The sequence below is a fragment of the Anser anser genome, assembly GCF_964211835.1.
Source record: "Anser anser genome assembly, chromosome: 1".
Lineage (NCBI taxonomy): Eukaryota > Metazoa > Chordata > Aves > Anseriformes > Anatidae > Anser > Anser anser.
Window position 1 is genome coordinate 63,516,324 of NC_139720.1, and position 16,139 is coordinate 63,532,462.

The following is a 16,139-nucleotide window of genomic DNA, read 5'->3' on the forward strand; positions in this document are numbered from 1 at the left end:
CCCTTCCCTTCCCTTCCCTTCCCTTCCCTTCCCTTCCCTTCCCTTCCCTCCCCTCCCCTCCCCTCCCCTCCCCTCCCCTCCCCTCCCCTCCCCTCCCCTCCCCTCCCCTCCCCTCCCCTCCCCTCCCCTTCCCTTCCCTTCCCCTTCCCCTTCCCCTTCCCCTTCCCCTTCCCCTTCCCCTTCCCCTTCCCCTTCCCCTTCCCCTTCCCCTTCCCCTTCCCCTTCCCCTTCCCCTTCCCCTTCCCCTTCCCCTTCCCCTTCCCCTTCCCCTTCCCCTTCCCCTTCCCCTTCCCCTTCCCTTTTTTTTTTCTTTTTGAGAAATGGTGTGTTACTTTAATTTCACAGTATATACTTTTCTGACATGAAGGAGAGATAATATAATTAACTTTCTTCAAGGAAGATCTTTAAAGTCAATATCTAAATCACCAGGGTTACACATTTCAAAAACGAAAAGCCTTGAGTTATGTCACGCAGAGATACAGTACTGGCTGAACCTTTAGAGTTAGCAGTACTGTAGATTAGCTTTCTAGCTTTTCACCTTTACAGGAGTAGCTTCATATTCTGGTGTCAATTTAGTTCAGAAATAAAATGAGTTTGCAATTTTTCTGCTAATACCTCGTGGTTAGTCCCAAAGAACTGGTGCCTGTTCCAGTTGGTTAACAGTGCTGATTTAATAGAAATTTATCACTAGAATAGCAGGAGTACTGCAGTTATTAGTGAGGTGCATTACATGGCAAAATAAACTCATACCTTCTAAAGCTAAAGTCAGTACTTCTGGCCACTGAGTGTTGAAAGTAGTGAAAGTAGATTCACCTTAGCTTGGAAAATTTTTAGAAGTCATTCCCAGTAAAGATTTAACATGCAGATAGAATTTCCTGCACCTCCATCAGGTCAAACTTGAAATGCACTTTTGGAAAATTATCAGAAAGTTTAATTTCTTCATGTGTCCCTTCTGCAGGTAAAATGTAGCAGTTTTAGCATTCCACAAGGATGGAAAACATATAAAATGATATAAAATAATCATTTGAAGAAATAATTAAATGTCTGTGAGTGATGTTTATTTCTGTATAGGTACAAGAACACATGCACACCATTTTCTAGATTTAATCTGGACATAATAGATGATAGAAATAAATAAATAAAAATAAATCACGTGTTCATGGAACTCCTGTGTGTACAAGGGTTGTGGGCTCAGGTTAACAAACATTAGTTCACAAAGTATTCACTGTATCAAATACAGATACCTATTCTAAGTTCAGATATTTGTAAGGTAAAATAAATATTATTAAAAAAAAAAAAAAGAAAGAAAAATTGTTTCTATTTTATATTTATGGAACAAAATAGAGCTCTTATATAATAACTGTATGAAAGACATAAAAAGTTTTCATTTCTTGTTTGTTACATTTCACTTCCATTTGGAAATGTCTTCTAAGTGACAAAGGTTGATTCTTTTCTTGAATATTATTTAAAATATTAGCATTTTTATAAAAGCTCATTTGAATCTGCTGTATTTCCTTATGAAATTGGTTGTCCACATACACACTGCATTAATCTTTTTATAATGGTGTGATAGCTGCATTCATTAGAATTATATTGGCATAAAAGCTAAATGAAAACAGAAAGGAATCAGGACCTTTTTCTCTTTAGTTGTTGTTGTTGTTGTTGCGGGAAGAAAAAAAAAAGGCTGAATGTTTTCTGCTTTGCATATTTTAAATGATCTGTACCAAAAAAGGGAATAATTTCTATTGCCAAGACCTATACACACTATTCATTATGTCTGAGAAGAAAGGACAGGCTTAGTTCATTAAAAAGTTGTTAAATATTTTATTAGACTCTGGCTAGTTAATCCATAAAAATGAACAAACCACTTTTTCTCAAAGTTTAATAGCTTACTTACATCATGCTGTGAAATACGTAAGAATATGCACAAGAGACAGCTCAAGTTTTCTTAAGTTTTATCTTTTAATATAGTTGCTTTACATTTGAAACAGATGTAAATACATAGCAGCCTGCTTAAGACACAGCGATGTTTTCAATGAATATCTTGCATTATGGTTAGTGTCTTTTATACATTATTTTGATCTATGATTTGTTCTGAGTGCCCTCTACTGAAAAGTAAGATGAAGTGATTAATTATTTAGTACCCAAAGATATAATGCCTGCAAAACATGTTTAGACAGTTGTACATTAATAAATTATATAAATGTATTGATATATGAAGGGTCTTAAAGCAAATTTACTGTTTCAAAGGTAAGTATATTATGCATATGTGTATATACATATATTTATTATAAGTATGTTGTGTTTGTTCTTTCTTATTCAGATTTTCGGGGGGGGGGGGGATCTAATAATCTTAGATTATATAACAGCAGAAACCTAGTGCATTTTTTCAGTAACAGACTCTCGAGAGTTAGCTCTAGAACACCTGGAAGTCAATAAGAATCTTTTCATTAGTTCAAGTGGCTTTGTATTGCTCCTAAGTAGGTATTGTATAATGTTGTCAGTTACGCAGGCAACTTCAGGACTGTTGTGCTGTTATAGGACAATAATAAATCAGAGAAATATAAGCATCAGGTGGTTGAAATTTGCACACTGGGAAACCACTTACAGATGCATATATGCATGTTATTTACATACACATATTAAATATGCATATATATATCTACAACAGTTAAGGTGAGATGGCCATCTTGAATGCTAACTGAATTCTTACTGTTCAACAAGCTTCTGATTAGCCATGAACCACCACGGTTCTATTCAACTGAGATTAAAGAGAACTCTTACTTTAAAGTGTTGTATTATTCATTTTTAAAGGTGTTGAATGCATCATTTTGTATAGTATTTTAATTATCATAAAAACTTGCTCAAAAATAAATAAATAAATAAAAACCAGCATGCACATTGTTTTATTGGAATAGTCTAGACATGCATTCCCAGCCTGTGTTTCTATGGAACCAAGTCATTTCTGAAATGGTCTATTATTGCTCCCAGACACAATACATGCAAATTTGTTCATTGAGATTGATAAAAACACCAAATTAGGATGTTTCCTCAGCATACTGTTTACTAAGCATTGGTAAGAGTGAGTCGTCAAGTACTACTAAGCAAAAGGGATGAGCTAGAGATTCCCTGTCAACAGAAGGTAACCCCAAATTCTCTCCACCATACTGTAATAAATCCATCATGTCACTAGATCATGAATCAAAATTAAGTGCCTCTGAAATTCATCAGCCAAATTCACTATGCTAATTCTCTCTCTGCTCAATACACCATTCACTAATATATTGATGTCAGTCTTAGCCTCCCATTCTAGCTTGCTATTTTTCTTTATTTCCTGTCTACTTATTACCTTTTAAGCAATGTTTATTGCTTATTTTGGTGTTTTATTATTATGATTATTATTATTATTAAGTACTCAGAACAGGAATAACTTGATGCATTCATTTATCTTTCATTTTCCAAATTTACCTACATTTTTTATGCTTCTTTTCAACATCTTTTCAAGTGTTTTCCCTCTGTTGCCCTGAAGAACCTCTTTTGTTTCATAATTCTCAGCAGTCAAATATCTGACTGACTACAACTCATATTTATGCCACTATTTCGTCTGTTTTACATTTTACTTTCAGCAGATTTGTTTATCATGTAAGTGTTCTGCATTGCAAGTTTTCCTAAAGTTTTCTAAAGGTTCAATAAAATTGTTACAAAGACAATTACTATTTTGGTTTGTTCCTCATATGTAACATGTATAACATATAGAAAAATGTATTTACAAATATATACAGACACACATTTATTTTGTTCTTTTATTAAGCTATTAAGCCTGCTCCAGTCCAGCTTATTCCAGCTTGTTCTTTGAACAGATTTACAATTTAAAGGGATATATATACTCATCATAAGTAGTTTCACATAGCCACGCAGCAGTGGTAAGCTACATCCATGGATACGCTTTGTGGGTCAGATTCTCGTCATCAGTCCAAACTCTGCTGCCATTCAGGCAATTGAGCAGACTAAGGAATTGTTGGTTCTTCCCAATTGCTCTAACACACTACCATGCAGCACCTGGAATATGTGGTTTTGGGGAAAGAACAGACTCACAAAATAAAAGTAGTTCCACTTAATGAGCACCGCAGTAATTACCAGGGGGTTGTCAACATATCTCAGAGCTGCCAATTTTACCATGTGTTGCCCACATGTGCCTATGCATGTGCAGGAAATCTATTTATTGCTTTTGATTATTAGGCTCATGAGACTTGCATGGGAACTGTTCACTGTATGGACAGCTGGTCATTGCCAGGGAACTTTAGAAAGTATGTGGTCTCAATCCTGTTTTGTAAGAGACCAAACCCTGCTCCTATATGATAGATATATCAGAGCATGTTTACTCCTACATTAGATTACTCAAGTGACAGGAAGCAGAGAGTCTGCTTCCTCATGGGGATGGGTAATATGCAAATACTATAACAGTACTTAATAATCTAGTTCCAAAGCTATCTTATGATACACAATGGAGCCTCTGAATATTCCTTCTAGTCCCAATCACACCCTCCATAACTGAGGCATGTTTACTGCAGAAAAATGGAAGCCAGGCAGGGATAACATAAATTGATTCCTAAGTCTGTCTTATTTTCAGCCCTACAACCCTACAGCTATTCTTTTGCCTTTCCATGACAATGTGCCAAAACAGACACCATGTGCAGGACATCAGTGCAATGACTCTGGCTTCCAAGAAACTGAGCAGGTTCAGGAGGAGATTGTACAAGGGGATTTCAGAACTACCTTGGCATGTGGCTTTTGTCATGGATGATGTTCATCAGATAACAAATCCAAGCACCCCATTGGATCACACTCACTGGGGAACTGGAAGGTTAGTGAAAAGAAGTTGCTTTCCCATGGAAACTCTTGGTTCTATAATTTCATGGTATACTGCAATATCTTAATATTTTCTAGGGGTACCATTTTCTTAGAAGATGAAATTCTGAATAACAACATCGGACTTAGAGTCCAGAGTTAGAGTGGGATTCATATGCCCATCTGAGCTGATCATCCTTTCACAGTCAATGGAGAACAGTTATTCTAAGGGAAGAATTTATCTCATCTTAAGGCAAACAAGAGGGCTCAGATAAATCACAATACATTACACATTTCTGTTCACAAGCTATAAATGGATGACCAGATCAGATAGATACCTCTACAATGTAGATATCTAAATGTAGATGAGATGAATCCTACCCAGAATTCTTCTGAAATCTTCTTTTCTAGGCCTAGGTCTTAAACTCTCATCAGCTATGATTTCTAGCTGATCTCTGGCTAATGGACTGGTACAATGATCATAACATGTTTATGTATTAAATACATAAATAAATAAATAAAGGGTTTTATGCTGCCCCGAAACAAAGCAAAACCCTCAAAACTGATCAAAACCTGAGTATAGGATCAGTCTCATAACCAGATCTACAACTGGATTATTTGCAGTTTCTTTCTGCTACATAGTGATTAGCTGTAGAGGAGAGTTTGGCCATATTTTCACCTTTACTGGGAGGAGAAACTGATGTCTAGAGTGGTTACTCAGAATTAGTGTAAATGCTTTTAAGCTAACCAAAATTATTTTTTCTTCTTTTAGTCCTTTTGCTTTTAAATGTACTTCTTTAAAGTTCATCCTCTAGGGGTTTTTCCCCCTAAGGGCATCATTCACTGTTTAAGAAAAGAGAGTTCTAAAAACTCAGTGTTCACAATTATTTGGCAGTGAGTCTAACCCTAAAACTCTGCCTTGATTCCTGAGTTGTACAGTTACTGGGAGGATGCCACAATCAGAATACCCCATAAGTTTGTTTTCAGTCAGTTAATATAAGACTAATTCTAATAATCAATATATAATTTTATTGTGACATTTACCAGCTCCTTTTTTCCTTTGAGTATGCACATTATAAACAATTTGGGAAAAGTTCACATCTACAGAGAAAAAGTACTTGTGACAACTAATGCTGAAAGAAAAAAAAAAGAAGAAAAAGAAAAAGAAAAGAAAATTAAAATTAAAATTAAAATTAAAATTAAAATTAAAATTAAAATTAAAATTAAAATTAAAATTAAAATTAAAATTAAAATTAAAATTAAAATTAAAATTAAAATTAAAATTAAAATTGGAAGGGACATTTTGCATGTGTAGATTTTCTTAAGGGATTTTGAAATGGTAAAACATCCTCTACAGCTCTGTTATGTTCCTTCTCAGGTAGGCAATTGGTCAATGAAATACATATTATGACATCTTCCTTTATTGACACTAAGACCAGATGTTAAAAGAAGCTGCTTGTGAAAGTTAGCAAACCACATATTTTAGAGACTCAGATGTACTAGCAGAATATTTGGCTCTTCTCCCACCCCTTCAAGTTTATTTGTGCCTCACCAGACTTTATTTAGGCAAACACTGTTCATGTATACAAAGTGATTGAATGACAAGTTAGAAAAACTAATATGAAATCTTGATAAGAATATTCATGATTCAGCCACATTTGAAATATGTTGGTTTACATGCTTGGTTTGTTAATATGAATATTGTCATATATCCTGATCCATTCCTACATCTGTGTATGCATCACAGGACTCTTATCAGTGTGGTGGGCCAACATGACAGCATATTGACACAAGCTGAAAATTCCACTTTTCCATACGCATGGAAAATATAGTGCACTTAAAACAAAGTAACACTGATATAGCTTTCAAAATAATTATTAGCTGTGACCTCTAAGCAGATTCTGCTGCTGCCTGTTTCCCCAATGCTTGCAGACTAGATTAAGATATATGTAAATATTATACTTTGTGTTATGGTAATTAAGCCATGATGGATAACCAGAATTTGGGGTGGGGTGGAGGGAATCAGCTTTCCTGGCATTTATTTAAGCCATTTGCAAGATCATTATTTAAGCCATTTGCAAATATTTTATAACGAGGAGCCTACAAGGAAATCTGACTCCCTCCAGCCACATGTGAAAAGAAAATGGCAAGCGTTCAAAGACATGAAGCACACTTCTCACAGTGCACCAGCCCTGCCCATTTTGCAAGTCAGTGATGAAGAAACAATGCCATGGCTCTGTCTGTTCTCTTTCCATTCCTTCTGGGAAGCTATGCCCACTGCCAGCTCCCATCCCCACAAAATTCTTCAGCAAGTAGCAACTACACTCTGGTTGTTAACTGAAATATGTGAGAAAGACTCCACAGACTGGTCTTTGCATGGTGCTGACACACTGTATTTGAACATTGTTTCTAGCTTATTCCCCTGACTATAAACTAAATGCAGAGCACTGATTAAGGGCTAGGAAGAAATCCCTGGAATGACTGATTATACAAAATTGAAGTTGTGTCGATTAGAATTACCAGAGATTAGCTCCTTTCTCTCAAATGACAAAATAATTAAATAAATAAATAAGAGAATTGAAAACATCCTTCTAAGCCTAACAGAATTTATTTACCATGATTCAGTTGGGAAATAAGGTTCTCTCAGAATCATCACATGATATATCACTTTACAGTTAGACACATTACTATGGTCTCATGGTCTAGCCAAAGTATTATGCAGTTTTTAAGTTATTGAAGTACTAAAGAGTTGAGCGCAGTGGGAAGGATCTGATTAATTTTCAGTTACCTATGGGAATAGCTTTGGTTGAAGATGGCCAGAGTGTTACCACCATCAGCTCTTCAACGAGCATGTCTAAGTGTTCGAAGCTGGTTTGTAGGACATCAGACACCTTTTGAGGGCAGCTCTCTTTTTTTCCCAAGCAGAGCAGGTGGCAAAGAAAGGGTGAAGACAGCAGCATGAGAATGATTCACATATGTGTATTGAATGGCATTTTCTCATTGTAAAAATGAGTTTTCTGAGTTCATTTTCCAGAATCTGCTGTGAACAAAGAAAATGAATCATGAAGCACTGGTTAAGAACTGAGAATTAAGCTCAGTCCTGACACAAATGGACATAATTTCTGTTGGGAGTAAATGGCATTGTACCCACTTAAGTCAAAGCTAAATTTGGCCAGTAACATATACCAAGCTCCAAACTAGTGATGATAGAGATAATTAAGAAATAATGACAGTGGAATAGGACAATGCCACAGGATAAAGGTCTTCTGCCACTCAACAGATGCTGAAATGAGGCTCATTTATCATGAATGAATGTGGAGGCAGAGTTGGTTTTACTCTTTTGACAATGCTCAGTAGTATTTGTTTCTATTATGTGGAACTAAATGATTGATATATATGTAATAATTTTGTTCAGTGGCTATTGATAGTGCAGATGAACAGGTGTTCATTTCATAAATAGTTGACCTATTTTATTCTAATTAGCTTAAACAGAAGATGTCTTAATGTATTGTAGTAAAAGAGTGTAGTGCTTTTTTCCTGTAATTGCACAGCCACAAATTATTTCAGGAGGAGTTGCACTGAGTTCCACTAAGATTGAACTTTGTTACAGTGAGATAGAGATACAAAATAAGGGGCTACAAAATCCTTAATTTATTAGGCTTTTAAATGAAATATTTTGGAAACAAACTTTGTAGCTGTTATAGAAGGAACTTTGCCATGAAACAATCAAGTACTGAGAACAAAACCAGAACAAAAAATTATAATCATCAAACAAACTGCTTTTGGCTGGATTCAGTTTGGTAATAGCTTTTGGAAATCAATAAGGAGCATGCTCATAGCCATCTCACTAGAAGGCACAGAAAAACATCAATTCATTAGATGCAGATGAATGACCTAAATTCATCGGTAAAATCTGGCTGCTTTAACCACACTAGTAGCAAAACATACCTTATTTCACCAAGGCTTATGGCTAGCTTATATTATCAGAGACAGAGTACTTTGAGGCAGCTGGCTTTGAGGAAAAACTTTGAAAAGTCTTTGAGAAAGAAAAAAACTATTATCCTATTCTGAATTATTTGATCCATCTACTTCCTAAATCACAACATTATTCCAACATGACTTATCCACAGCCGAAGAAAACTCTCTAGTGCCAGTCATAAATTCATTCCTCAATAAGTGAAACTAAGAGAAAGACGGGAAGGTGACAGGAAGAAAAAAAAAAAAAAGGCAGGATTGCTAGTATGTTACTTGTTGATATAATATGAGCTTTTAAGGCACTATGTCTTACACACTTGTTCAAATACATTGAATACATTGCTTCTGTGTGACTTTGCCTTTCTTCTGTTTTAAGAAGTAGGTGGGAAAAAAAAAAAAAAAAATTAAAAAATCTGAGGAGGGCACTGTCTCCAGATCACTCTTGTCACCTCTGCCAAATCATAATCAGCCATCACACAACAGGAGTCACTGTTGCTTTGCTCCAGTGTCTGTCACCAGACTGGAGCACCTCACCACAAAACACATCTTCAACCACTGTTTCAACTCATTTATGACTGAAGATTAGCCAGATGAGGTTTTCTAAGCACTCCTTACTTCCATCTACTATTAATTACCACCATTAATATATTGACTGACAGGACCCTCAGGGCACTGCCAGGCCGGACTGTCCCTGCCCAGCTCCCCCAGGGCTCCTCTACCCCACATCAGCCCAGGGCCGTAAGCCCCTGCCCCAGCGAGACTGCTGCACGGCCTCAGTGTCTCCCAGCCTCCAGCCTTCACAGGCCACCAGATCCCCACAGCCCTGCCGTGCTCAGCCCGAGGGCCAGCCCAGCTGGGCCTGCCCATGGGCCCATGTCCCAGCCCAGACTCTGAGCAGCCCCATTCCCAGGGAGGTGCCTGACGCCTGGGTCTGAGGTGCCCCCAGCTGCACTGCTCCAGGCTGGGGCGGTGGGACAGGCTTTGGCTACCAGGCCCTGCCTTGATGGCCCCAACGTAGGGAGCCCTCATTTCTATCAATTCCACGTCCCTCAGCAAGCTGCCCGCCCTTCATGCACCCTGACATCAACTTACTTGTTCAAATTGTGATAATTAATCAGTGAACTTTCACAGCTCCTTTGTACATTATTGGGCAGGTAGGTCTTAATATCTTTACATGGGACAAATGGCATGCAGACCACACAGCCCTTCCCCAAGATGGCCAGAGTGGTCTCTTGGGATCTGCTAGTTTACAGATCAATTGCTTTGCTATTCCTTCCACTCAAATAGCCACAGAAAAGACCATACCACATGCTTAAGGCTTTGCAGAAATAAATAAATAAATACATACATACATACATGCATAAATAAATAAATAATCCACTAAACTGCAAACATTATTTGCTGCTGACTCTCGGAAGTTGTATCAGCAACATTCTGTACACATTCTGTATATGTCCTGTAGGACTCTCTTTGTCTTGTAGTCTTAAATACCGACTATACCAGATTATGTGGAGAAATCACATAGTTATTGTTCAACATTTCTGAAAATCAAGGGAGCATATGTTTGGGCCAAATGGGGAGGAAGACGTTTGCATATTATGTTTTTTACTTATAGGGAATTAGAATTTGAAAAAAATAACACAGATGAGGGCTCCATTGTGCTAGATACTATGAAAATATAGAAGTGAGAGGAGCAAAATTGAGAAGAATGTTATAATAATGAAAATTTAATATTTTGTTTAGTACTGTTGAAACTATGATAGGGTTCTTGTTCCTAAGTATTCAAACTTACGTAGGATAAATATATATATCCTACTATATATTATATATATAATAATAATATATAAAATAAGGGATAATAGAAAGAGTTACTGGTCAAGAGAAACTGCTCAGAGAAATTAACAGTCACTCTCAAATTCACAGGGACAGCCTGAAGACTGATCAAAGTGGGAACTCACACCCAAGGACCTTCACTGCTGTAGCCATGAGGCCTCAGTTCTCTTCCAAGCAGGAGTTTTTGAATATTCAGAAAGCTTGAAGCTGTCTTCCCCCTTGTACAATATTTGCTCTGATGACAAAACAATGCCAAGCTTATCACAAGGAAGGAAATTATTATGTTGGAATCATGTGCCAGACTTTCACTTTAGCAGAGCACTTTTTTTGAGCAGAGGCCTAGTTGTGACCAAAATGATCTGATCTTCATTCAATTAGGATGAAAAAGAATAAAGAAGAGTAGCATTCTTATATCCAGCTGACATAATGTTTCAGTCTATTATTACACGCACCTCTACATAGCTTACCGTACCTTCTCTCTAATTTGCAGGTCAGAAAAATTCCTCTTTGACTGTCTCCTGGATTGCTGCATAACTGTAATAATGCCTGCTGGCTTTTTTTTTTTTTTTTTAACATTAGTAGGGAAACGTGCTTGTTACTCAAAATTAGACAGTTAAAACTATTCAGACAAAGTACAGCCAGCTTTAATGTTTTACAGTTTATTTTTCTATATATATGGGATTTAAAATTTAAAAAGATGCTATCAGGAAAAATTTGTACATGTAACTGTTACAAATAAAAATCATATTTGTAACCTGTATCTTCACTTTCTTTTTCTACTGGTAGCCTCTTGAATGCTGAAAGCTGAAATTTTTCTTTTTTTCCCCAAATCTGTTGCTTTTTTGGTATCATCACTGAATGCCAAATCAAGAAACCAAGGCCAAATTCTCAGATGAGGTAAGAAGATACAGAAATACTTGAAGTTTACAGTTAAGATCAGGGTGCCATTTTGTTAAATATACAGAGTGCATCCTTACGAAAAGAAGACATGATGTACAAGAAACACAGAGGACAGCTGGTGAAAACTGCACAAGTCAAGGCCTAACGATGGTTCTCTCCAGCTGTATCTACAGAGCCTCTAGTTGGCCATGCCCAGCAGTACCCTCATGGCCAGTCTCTACTTACGAGCACAGCTACAAATTCAGTCACAGTCCACTTTCTGTTGCAGACAGACATCTTTGGCATTGTACACTGCCACCCTAGCCGAATTTCAGACACCTGCAGCAGAGAGAATACTTATCACTCAACACCTGCTAGACCATATTTCCTTTGTGAATTACCAGTTTTTCACTCATTTACCCTAGATAAATTGTGGCCTTACACTTAGCAGTGCAGTTTAGTTCTGTAAGACACCTGAACTATACCTGTCTTTAGGCTAGCCATACCAACTAAACTTCAGAAATCCTTATACAGTGTCTGCTGAAGGATACATCTTACAAAACTGGGTATTTCTCCCATGCTTTTTCCAGTCCAAAGTATAATACCTTAACCACTGGTTGGATATTTCATTGACAATATGGGGATGTGAATATATGGAAATAATGTAAAAAAATTGGATTTTTTTTTCCTTTGTCAACATCAGTCACCAGAAAGCAGTCAAGCCAGTATGAATTTGGTAATGACCAGCAGTCAGCATAGTAAGAGTGGGTATGGTCTGGTGCAATCATGGAAGCCATGAGGCATGAGTCCACCATGTCTTACCAAATCACATATGGTGAGACAGCCTGGGAGCACTTCCAAATAGGAAATAAGTTAACTGGGCTTTGTAGACACAAGGGCACACAATGCAATTGCATATTCACTTGAGAACTGGCAGACTATTAAAAATACAAGTTTTGGAAGCTGAAACTAGAAAGCAAGCATGTATTTCCTTTCAGATGCAGAAAAAAAAATAGTAGTTTTCCACTGAAATAACATGTTGAAGAAAAATGCCATGATTCCTAACCTGAATTCACATTTTTGACTAAACTCCTCAGTACAGATGGGAAGAATTCCCTTCATGAACAACTTGTCTCCAACAACAAAAAGTTATGTCTGGATAGGACTTAGGATAAGACTGTTACATCTCACGAGAAGAACCGTTCATCTCCTACTAAAACTCATCTCATAGTACAAAGGCTGAGAAAAAAAAAAGATACTCTGTTGATGAAACAGAGTTTAAATCAAGGCTACTTACTAAAGAATAGGATAAAGATGCAGTGATATTACTGACTGTGGCTGGTACTTTCTGTGTACATAAAAACATTTTCAAAAGTACTTAGGACAGCTAAGAGAGGTATCTGTCTCCAGACATCTATCTGAAAATCTCATTCTTCATAAATTTTTCATATATACCAATATCGAGTATACATAGAACAAGATTTTCCTTATGCATGTACCTATCAATACTATCAATGATAACAGCAATAAGACAGTATGATCTTCACTGAAACAAAGCTTTTGTGTGCAAAGGCAAACAATGCAAGAATGTACCTAACTCTCATTACATAAGTGAATAAGCAGGGTTGCAAACTAATCTATGTGTGAAATGTTGACTCAATAGTATTCAATGGCAACAATGCCAGTAACCTGAGATGAAAGATTTCACTCACGAACTCTGATACATCCATGGGCACATAGAGTCTGTAGAAAAGTTCAGAAGTAGAACAGCTTAGCTCTCTGGCTTTAAATGCAGTCCTCACTCTCTTTAAAACCAATTTCTGGTCAAGACCCTTCTTTCATCAGTCTGTATGTGTATCTCCTGTAAGCTTCTGTTAGAGTTATGAATTTGTCTCAAAGATAAACAGACTGCTTAATTATTAGTTGGTGGTGCATGACAGAATTTTGGGAACAGCACTGTTAATGTCACATGAACAGTAAATATGCTCATACTTTGAAGTTTGGAAGTAGGTACCAGTTGCCTTCACTATAATGAAAATATGTACTTTTTTATTATTATTATTGCTAGCAAGCCTATTTTCATGAGATAATCATACTGATTTAGATCCCTATGAAGGCTAAAGGACTGCTCAAATAGGGCTCCTCAGTTCTGTGCCCTGAATAGTTATAATAAGAGTCCAATCATTCTAGGAATTGTCAGAACATTTTGCAGCAATAACATAGAGTTTTGACAATGCTAGTCTCAGTAAATGTATGAGCAGTGAAAGATGTATTTAGTAGCATCTGATATTTTTGAAATGCCTGCTATATGTATGAAAAAGCTTTGAGGAACATAATTTCTGTAGCTGTTACAGTTTGTGTACTACAGAATCTATTGGTTTCCTAAGATTTTGAAAAATAGCTATGAATGAATTAGTATGCATAAATGCATGAGCCTTCAAAATGCCAAGTGGCTCATTTTTAGAAGCAACTTTTCTTTTTTACAAGCATCTATACTATATAAAGTACAGAATTTCTGAATTAAACCTAGGTAAACATTTCTGTAGTATTTCATAATTTACAGTTATTGATGGTTATAAAGCTTTCAAACGTTAAGCTTTGCATTTTGTTAGAGAGAGTTATTAGTATTCAGGTAACAGATAAAAAAAAATAAAATCAGGGGAAAAAAGCACATCAGTACACTCATGCTTATGAAACCAAGCCACACTAGCAGTAGACTACAGGCAGTGCTGTTAAGCAATCTGCTAGCGGACTTCCTTTCAACTATGCCTAATTAGAATTAAGTATTGAAAGACACATATGCCATCGAAGTAGAAACATTTTTCTTCACAAACATTAAAAAAAAATCAGAATGTCAGGAAATATACTAACAAATAGCATAAAGTCCTGTTCTGCTATGCAGCCAGTAACTGAAACAACTACTAGCAGTATATGCTGTACTGATTTCTCAACGTGTGTTCGAACACACACAGTACAGGGAACTTTTTATCCATAAACAAACTTAAAAAAAGAAGAAGAAGAAAAAAGGAAAGAAAAAAAAAACACAAAACTTTTTGAGGAAATACACCAGACACTTGCAAGCTTACTCTAACTCCTTTGCAAGTTAGAGGAACAGCCGAAGTCAACTGTTTCATAACTCTGCCGCTGAAAAGCGTCTTGGAGATCTATTATTTTGTTGTTGTCGTTGTTAATGAAATTATCTGATGTTGCTCAGCAGACAGTATTGAAGATTACACTGCCCGGCTCATCTAAGAAATGATGTCCCGAGAAAAACGACGGGGCCGGGTGCTCAGTAAACTCTTCTTCTTCCTTTGCGACCGAAGAGCCCCGCAAGACCCCCGAGTCCCCGGCTGGAAGCGGGGGGGATTCGTGGGGGCCCCCACCCGCCTCCCCCAGCGGCACCCCCCCCCACCCCCCCACACCCCCCCCGAGCTCCCGGCGCCCCTGAGCGCCGCCGCCGCCGCCCCGCCGCGCTCCCGCCGGGCGCCGCCGCCCCTCACCCGGCGGCGGGGCGGGGAAGGCAAACTTTCCCCGAGGGATGCGAGGGGCGCCCCCGCCACCTGCGCCCCCCTTCGCCGGGCTGCCATTGGCCGAGCCGCCTACCGAAGCCCGCTAGGCACAAAAGGCGTTGCTAAGTGGATGCTTTTTTTTTTTTTTTCCCTCTTTTGTTTTTTTTCCCTCCCCCCCCCCCCTTCTTTTTTTGGTGTCTACCCCCCCCCCCCCAACCTTCACTACTTCTTCTTCGGATGAGAGCGCGGTTTTACTCGCTCCACACCCGCCGCTCCGCCGCTCCCCGCTGCCGCTCCGCTCCGCCCCGCTCCGCTCCCCGCGGGAGGCTGCGCGGGTGCCGGTGCGGTGCGGCTTCGGTGCGGTGCCGGTGCGGAGCCGTCCCGCGCCGGCCATGGCTTAGAGCGGCCGGCCGGGGCAGAAGAGATGAGTTTCCCAGCGGAGGACGGCGTGGGCAGCCTGTGCCACAAGGCGCTGCAGATCATCTCCGAGCTGTGCCTGGGCGGGCAGGTGGAGCGGGAGAAGTGCGCCGGCATCTTCCCCCTGGAGACCGCCCGCCAGGGCATCGGCGGCACAGGTACCGCGCCCGTCCCGCCGCCGCTCCCGTCCTGCCGCCGGCGTGGGCGGCCGGAGAGCGCAACTTTTTCCTTTGCCTTCCCTGCGTGCCGAGGGGGCGGATGGGGGGGGGATTAGGGGGGGCAGGCTCGCAGCCCGCTTTAAAATCCTCTCCCTCCCGCAACCGACGGCTGCGTTTGATGCTTGGGCAGCAGAGTCGGGAGAGCTTCAGTGCTACGGGGGCTTTGCGCCCCGTCGTCCCTTTTTTCTCATCTCCTCAGCTGCCCTTCGGGGCGCCCCGTTGCGCGCTGGCGGTCCCCGGGCTCCAGGCACCGTGCAGTGACCCGCCGCAGCGCGCTGTGGGACAGGGGTGCGCATCCCCTCTGTTAGCCGGGGTAGAGCTCTCTGCCTGCCGGCAGGAGACAGTAAAGTCAGCGCTGCCCTCCGGGTCGCTCTGGTCCAGGACTCGTCCGGGAAAAAATTTTTTGGGGGGTGGGATGAGGGAATTCGTGTAAATTTAAATATTCCGAAGCCAGAAGAAA

At 39.3% G+C, this 16,139-nt stretch overlaps 1 protein-coding gene and 1 long non-coding RNA gene across 3 annotated transcripts in view; one reads left to right on the plus strand and one right to left on the minus strand.

Annotated features, from left to right (window-relative positions):
* LOC310898223 overlaps positions 1 to 16,139 on the minus strand; it is a 52,665-nt gene that overhangs the window by 24,681 nt on the left and 11,845 nt on the right. The window lies entirely within an intron of this gene.
* SYT10 (synaptotagmin 10) overlaps positions 15,262 to 16,139 on the plus strand; it is a 55,124-nt gene continuing 54,246 nt past the window's right edge. Inside the window, exon 1 of the mRNA XM_083832826.1 lies at positions 15,262 to 15,619. Within this exon, the coding sequence (XP_083688952.1) occupies positions 15,469 to 15,619 (151 nt within the window). The 5' untranslated portion in view covers positions 15,262 to 15,468. The remainder of the gene's footprint in view (positions 15,620 to 16,139) is intronic.